At 29.8% G+C, this 8180-nt stretch overlaps 1 protein-coding gene across 1 annotated transcript; it reads left to right on the top strand.

Annotated features, from left to right (window-relative positions):
• The first annotated feature begins 4896 nt into the window (after positions 1-4896).
• On the top strand, positions 4897-6831 carry LOC136783024 (zinc finger protein 862-like). The gene has a single exon (XM_066742819.1). The coding sequence runs from the start codon at positions 4897-4899 to the stop codon at positions 6829-6831; it is 1935 nt and encodes a 644-aa protein (XP_066598916.1).
• The last annotated feature ends 1349 nt before the right edge of the window (positions 6832-8180 follow it).

Here is an 8180-nt window from a genome sequence, read left to right as displayed (position 1 = left end):
TGGAAAATAATGAATGGAAAGTTCGAATATTCTTACTTTCCATTCATTATTTTCCATTTTTACTTTAGTAACCTCACTATTTGACATTTTTTCATTGCACACCCCTTTCTGCTACAACTAGCATGTAAACACTTCTCCACTCCAAAATGGCGAATGGGTCTCATTTTTCTTATTCATCTATTGGTAATGGGCCATTTCATGTTGGCACCACATGATATTGACCAATCAGCGCTCCCAGATCCTATCATTCGGAGCGCTATAGTCAACTAACACGAATCTCCTATGTCCCGCCGTTAGAGAATCACCCTGTATATTGATGTTTGCATTGTTTTAACCAATAGAATATGTAGGTGGAAGTCCCCTAGTATCGGAAACTTAAGCAATTTAAAGAATAGCTCAGCAATTAGTTTGACAAAAAATTCTTTTTTTTAACATTAGTCAAAGAACCTACGAACCCATATATATGAAGAAAGCTATTAATATTTGACATATATTAATAACTAACAAAGATAAACTTTTCGTAAAATAATTATTAAAAACAAAGTGTTGCTGTGGCACCTTGTAGTTTGTACCAGACACATTGAAAAAAGTATGATAAATTTGAATAGGCTTAACAAAAATTACATTCATCACAAATATAAACGCTAAATGACTCTGAAATATTAATGCAGGCGTCAAAGGCATATCCTTTACAATTTGAGCATCGAATTCAATCTTCATCATTCGTTTCTAGACATGTTACAAAAGCTATTTCATTATTTAACATTTTTCTCATCTAATAACTTTCTATTCTTCATAAATTTACGCTTAGTAGTAAAATCCCAGAATCTAAACATAGAGACAGCGATGTTGAGACGTGTTGAGACGTATTGATTTAATTTTGCTGTTCGGTACTAGGAAAAATATTCGTTGTCCGATAGCAGGGAACAGCATATACGCAATAACAAATGAAAAGCAGACAGTTCCGTTGCTTGAATGAATTTTAAGTTTTGCTGTAACAATACTGGAAAAATTTTCTTCTTAGAACAGCAAATGTTAATACGATTTGCTTTTTATTTAATTATTGTAGGAAATTAATTTTATGCCGTACAATTTAACTAGCATGCAGTATCATTGCAATTAAAGAGTGCCATTTCGTTAATATGATAATTAAATAGCGTTTCGCGACATACATGTGTATTATTCTCCTCCTTTATCCCTATTATACATGGTGTAACAGCAATGATGTTTTTAATTTTAATCACATATTCTTGGGACTAAACTGAGTATAAAAGTCCTATACTATAAGTTCCGGAAAATCATTTTTGTGGAGATAAATCAATTTTAAACCGATAAATTAGGACTTTGATTCAACGGAAAAGTGGCTTTAATTTCACTTTCGTTGATAGTTCCCCTTCAAAAAACAAAAGAAATTTGTACTTCTCCGCTGATCAGTATTGTCCTACACGCATATACACATACGCACGCAACTACGCCTATTATTAATATTACCTCCTATAATGTCTTACATTCCTGATTCTGGTGTTAATGAAATCTATTTTCTGCCTATTTTTAAAAGGATCCTCTATAGCATCCATTTAATTGAAAAGTCTGGAGAATAATACAGCATTATTCGTAGATTAATTTTCAAGTCGTTTTATCTTTTCGGTAACGCGACATATGAACTGCTCTAAGATAGTCAAGAAATAAGTATTATATTATGAAAATGCTATTATAAGAATTTTTTTTTCCTGTTATTGGAAATCTCACTGTTTTATCATATTTAAGGGTTTGCTGCATCATTGGAAAAGCAAAATGATTCGAACATTGGTTTAGAAGAAAAGTCATAGTCTTATCTCGAAATTTCGGCCTAAGTGGAGAGCTTGAAGGATCCGGTTATGAATAAATAATCTTTTTTTCATTTTATGACAGAAAAAGTCACAAAATTAAGAATAATTTTTTGTTGATGCTGTAGATTTTTATTCATAGTCTTTACATGCTCTTAAGTACGAGAATATTTCAGATAACTTAGTAAATGCTTATGCTTTTCTCTTTTAAAGTTTATTACGATTTGCTTGGTGAATTGTAAAATATTTCATTTGGTAACCTTATCAACTTCTAGTCACTATAAACTTGATTCTGGTCTAGCAATTGACTTGTTTTACTGGCAAGTCCATTTAGGCAGACACTATGTAAAAATGCAAAAACTATGAAAAATCTATGGCATAAAGACAAAATTATTCTTAATTTTGTGTATTGTCCTTTCATAAAATGAAAATAGGCTTCTTTATTCGTAAGGGGATCCTTCAAGTTTTCCACTTAGATCGAAAATTCGAAGGAAGACTATGGCCTCACTTGAAAATCTATTTTCGAGTCATTTTGCTCTTCCAATGATGCAGCAAACCCTTTAATCTGATAAAACAGTGAGATTTCCAATAACAGGAAAAAAGTACAATTTCTTATAATAGCATTTTTATAATATAATACTTATTTCTTGACTACCTTAGAGCATTTGATATGTCGCGTTACCGAAAAGATAAAACGACTTGAAAATTAATCTACGAATAACGCTTTATTATTCTCCAGACTTTTCAATTAAATGAATGATATTGAAGATCCTTTTTAAAATAGGCAGAAAATAGATTTTATTAACATCAGGATCAGGAATGTAAAACATCAGGGGGTAATATTAATAATCAGCGTAGTTATGTGCGTGTATGTATGTGTGTGTACGATAATACGGATCGGTGAAGAAGTATAAACTTCTTTTGTTTTCGAAAGAGAACTCTTAACGAAAGTAAGAGTAAATTCTCCGCTGAAACGATGCCCTGATTTATCGATTTAAAATTGATTTATCTCAGCAATGATGCTTTTCCGGATCTTATAGTACTTTTCGACTTAGTTTATGCTCAAGAATATGTGGTTAAAATTAAAAGCATGATTGATGATATTCCCTGTATAGGACGATGTTGTAAATCTAATTTGCTTAATACGATAAGTTGTAGATAGAGGAGAAGGCTCCTTATATAGTACAAGTAGCCGAAACCTCTCAACAATAGACATATTTTTCCATCCTACACTTATTCACTTATGCCGTGAAATTTGAGAAGAGCGAAATTATTACCGTTATCATACACATGTAATAAGATAACTTTGATATGATAGTAAACTCTCCAGCCATATCCATATCTGTTGTGCATTGCGCGTAGGCATGAACTTACCCAGATAGCATACGAATATTCGTCGAATATTCTATGAATATTGTTTTCTGAATATTTTGAAAAGAGCAGCATATCCTACACGGAGAGAATATTACCTTACAATTTGGTGATGAACATAAACACTTTCGAGAATAGCTATAAGCTAAGATTGAAACTATTGAAATTTTGGTATAACAAATTTATCATTTATATTTTTGATTTGTGCGTATTTTTTCGATTAAAAAGAAGTCCAAACACAACATAAATACGCCAATTCTATAGTTAATTAAAAGTTTTAATTAATCAATAGTATCGCTAGAAATAGTCGTAATTATGTCACAATTGGACTTATTTTCATAGTAAAAATATGTGCAGTTCAAAACCAATTATTATTAATTTTTTAAATGCAAATTAAAAAAGTTATAATCTTAGCTTATAGCTTTTCTCGAAAGTGTTTAGTTTTGATAATTTTTATATCGCTCGTACTCGCGGGCGTGAAACTCGGCCGCTCGTTTTTCAACCACTACATAGGTTCAAGTGGATGTGTTTGACCTTCTGTTTTTCTTATTATTCTAATGCACATTCTCTTAGCATTTTTCGCATTACCAAAAGAACCTTCCTCTTTGAGAACGGCTATTATAATGTAGAATCTTTAACTGCAAATAACTTTTTAACCAAAATTGCTAACGAAACAGTTTATAGAATTTATTTGCTTATAATTTTTCGTACTCTACCCGATGGTATTGACATGGCCATCATTCATGATACGCCCTGTATGTGTTCATAGGTTCTTTGACTAATAGTTAAAAACAAGACATTTTTCCTTTTCAAATTAGTTGCTGAGCTATTCTTTAAATTGCCTAAGTGTCCCTTAATAAAGAACTTACCCCTTATAATATATGAAAACATTTCAAAGGATTTTACGTAATATTTTCCTAATCTATTTTCTTCCATGAATTCTTTTGATGAAATATATGAAAATTGATACTCCCTGCATAAATCCTTTGAACAAATTTTGTAAATTTTATACCAATATTATTTCAATGTTATAAAAATTGTTTTTAGTAATGTTTTTGTTATATTATATTTTTTTATTTTCAGATTGTCCAGTCATTTTTTTTTTTTTTTTGGACTAAAGTTACGGACATTAATAATAAATATTTTCAGTGACTGAGTATTATACTCATTGATCACTTATATAATTTAACAGCGGTTCTGAGTTTCTTACCAAAAGAACTCATTAGACCGCCAAGAAGCGACTCACTCTTTTTTCAGAGTTGGCTGATCGCTATTGAATAATACCTTTATATATTTATAAATTTTATTTAATTTATACTTTTAAAAACTTAATTTCAAAATGGAATCTGTACACGAAAATATAGATAAAAGAAAAAGAAAATTTTGTTATTCATGGTTATCTGATCCTCGATATAAAGATTGAATAACCCAAGATCCATCTGATGATTGTTGTTATTTTTGCAAAATTTGTAATAAGACGATTAATTGCAATAAAACACATGTTTCACGACATAAACACAAAAGGAATGTTCGATTCAATGAAATCACAAATTCCTGTGATAATTTCATTAGTAACAATGATGAAAATGAACTATGTACAATAAAATTTAGACCGTGTTGGTTGGAGATACCTGAATTTAGATTGTGGTTGTGCAGCGTACCTAACAACGAAAATTATTATCGCTGCAAAATTTGCAATATGACTGGCCACAGTAAGCTTAGCCATATTTATGCTCATTCCAAGTTCGAACATCATCAACAAAAATTAATAGAAAATAATTTGCATAATATTTCACAACTTGATGAGCCAACTACTTCCTTCGATGAGAGAAGGAAGTCAGCTGAGATAAGATTTGCTGCACTAATGAGTGAAAAAAATATACCGTACAATGTAGCTAATGACATATTAAATTTTTTCAAAGAAATTGGCAAAGATAAAAATGTTCTGCAAAGCATGAAAGTAAGTAGAACTAAATGTACAAACATAATCACAAATGTGTTATGCCCTATTGAAACTGAAAATGTAGTAGAAAGTATTAAGAAAACACCATTCTCAGTTTTTATTGATGAAACAAGCGATATTTCTAATAAAAAATGGATGACATTTTTCATAAGATATGTGGACGCAATTACTTTGGACGTTCAATGCAGATTGTTAAAGTTAATAAATATTGATGCTAAAGACTGTTCTGCAGAAAAATTATTTGAATATTTCAAAGAAGAAATGGAACGATTAAACATACCATTTACAAATATTATTGGATATGCCTGTGATAATGCATCAGTCATGACAGGTAAGAATATGAGCTTTAAGACAATGCTACAAAAGAAATGTAAAAATTTAATTACATTTCCATGCATTTGCCATTCATCAGCATTAGTTGCAAATGCCGCATGCAATAAAATTCCTGATATCTGTGAAGATTTCATTAAGAAAATTTCTACATATATAAATAATAGTCCTAAACGTTCTGCTATTTACGATGAAATTCATGAAGCCTTTCAAGAAAAAAAGCATAAAATTTTAAAATTGTGCGATACGCGTTGGCTTTGCCGTTACACGTGTATTGAAAGAATCTTAAACTCTTGGAATTCTATTGAAAAATTTTTAAGAGAAATGGTTGTATGCGAAAAAACGACGTCTGCCCAGGAATTACTATCGATTGTGGAAAATGTTGACATAAAAGCATATTTCTTATTTCTAAAATATGTTTTAAATTTATTTAATGCATTCAATGCATTTTTCCAGTCATATGAAACTAGAGTTCACTTATTGCGTTCTAAATCTGTAGAACTATTAAAGAATTTAAGTGAAAACTTCATTATGGAACCATTAATGAATTATTATACGGAAAAAATAAACTTTTCCGCAACAAATAATTTAAAACCGATTGATCGAGTTTATTTAGGACCTGAATGTGAAAACTACATTACAGATTTAAGAAATAAAGGACATGCGGATATTGTACTTGACATTAAAAATCACTGTTTACAATTTTATATAACAGCTGCGACAGAAATTAAGAAAAGATTTCCTATAAACGATGAATTCTTGACAAAATTAGAAGTTTTAAAATCTGAAAGTGCTCTATTAGGAAGTAATAGAAACGATACTTTTAATAATATTTCCGTCATTACAGAAAAAACCTTGGAAAAATATCAGGAAGAAGATTTAAAAATGGAATGGATTTTATTATATAGTGACACAACAGATGAAGAAAAAACAAAATTTGCACAATTAAATTTTGATGAAATGTGGAAAAATATATTAAAAACTAATAATAACGGAACTGTAAAATATCCAAATCTAACGAAACTGTTATCAGCTGTGAGATGTCTGCCACATTCAAATGCAGATCCAGAAAGAACATTTTCTGTATTAAGCGATTTGAAAACGATAAAACGCAATAGATTTTCAGAAAATTCAGTAAATTCGACCTGCGTTTTTAAAAATGCTTTAAAAGCCAAAAAATTTAAAGCAATAAATATGGAAATTACAGAGAAACATATTAATTTAATGAATTCAAAAGACTTATATAAAACCGTCGAAAAGAAGAATCAAAATTCATTAACATTATATCCCGCAAATAGTGATAATGAAGATGTAGATGACCCCGAGGATTCAAATAAATAAATAATATTTATAATTTAAATTAACAGCAAAGTATAAAGTTTTAAACTCTTCTGTACATTTCAATATTTAATATGATTATTAATAGGGTAACTAATATATAAAAATCTTTTAAAATGAATCTGGTAAGAAATCTTAGATAATCTTTAAAAATTATATATAAAGGATATTCTCTTTAGAGATTATTGACTTGATGTTTAATATTTGTTTCAGCTTAGAATGAAAAATTTAATAAGATACACACGATGCAGCAAGGCGCAAATTTTACTAAAATCAAGTTATACGAAAACGAAATGTGAGGTAAGATCCAATAAATTTTAATTTTTTAATACCATTAATTTTTCATTGTTTCAGATAATTAGGGTAGAAATTAAATATCCTAAAATGCTATTTAACTAGAAGGGTCCTTATGCCATTAATAATAATTTATTTGTTGTTTTTTAGAATTCAGAAATCAACAAAGTCAAAATTTAATATGAGTTTATATATATATATATATATATATATATATATATTTAGACAGTAAAACATACCGATCACAAATAAGATGAGAGCGTTTTTCTATAGTAAGCTGTCCATTTAGCAGTCTGGAAAGGTTCCTGATGCATATAAAATATGCGGCTGCTCCTTGATGCTCGAGAAGAAGATTAGCGTGTCTGGTCCTCTTGCATTTTGTTAATTGTAGAGGTGCTATGATTGTATTCTCATTCCTCTCAGTCTCTTCCACCATATTAAAAATATTAATAGAGACATCATTATCTTCCTCAAATTTCGGAATCTGTTTTAATGTAGTCGGAAACGTTATACTTCTAACGTCGAAAACAGTTGTAAAATGAGGATATGAAGATTTTCGTTGTGGATGAGTATTCGGTTTTGCCGGATAGAGTGCAGCCGTTACAGCCCATGCAAAACATGTATTATCATCACTGTGTATGTTTATCACAGCCTGTTTATTATTAATAGATTCTGGAAGCTCGATGGCACAACCTATATGCAGCGGGTTATAATAATTTATATTTATATTTAAATTCAGAATTTTTTCCAACGCCCATCCACTATCACGCTCTGGAAACTCACTCAATTCTTTTAGAATTTTGTCTATTATATTTGTATTGTACCATTCACTAAAACTATCAGTTTTGTATAAAACTGCATTGCGGGTTGAGATATGTTTAATATCACTTATCTCTTTACAAATAAATTGTCCGTTAAAGATGCAATTTATCTTAACTGCGTTCACGTTATTAAACACTTTTTCTGTGTAGGTCTGTACTAAGTCTTTTGCACCTGTTAGAAAATCACGTGGTTCTATATAATTATAATTTACAACCATTCCGCTACATATTCAAGAT

The sequence above is a fragment of the Prorops nasuta genome, unplaced genomic scaffold (genome assembly GCF_024137725.1).
Source record: "Prorops nasuta isolate Cenicafe-Biocafe unplaced genomic scaffold, Cenicafe_Pnas_1.2 PNAS00031, whole genome shotgun sequence".
NCBI classification, from domain to species: Eukaryota; Metazoa; Arthropoda; class Insecta; order Hymenoptera; family Bethylidae; genus Prorops; species Prorops nasuta.
This window is presented reverse-complemented; position numbering and strand designations above follow the sequence as displayed.

What these genes read in the sequence shown, in the direction of transcription:
- LOC136783024 (XM_066742819.1), top strand. Translation starts at nt 4,897, where the DNA reads ATGACTGGCCACAGTAAGCTTAGCCATATTTATGCTCATTCCAAGTTC.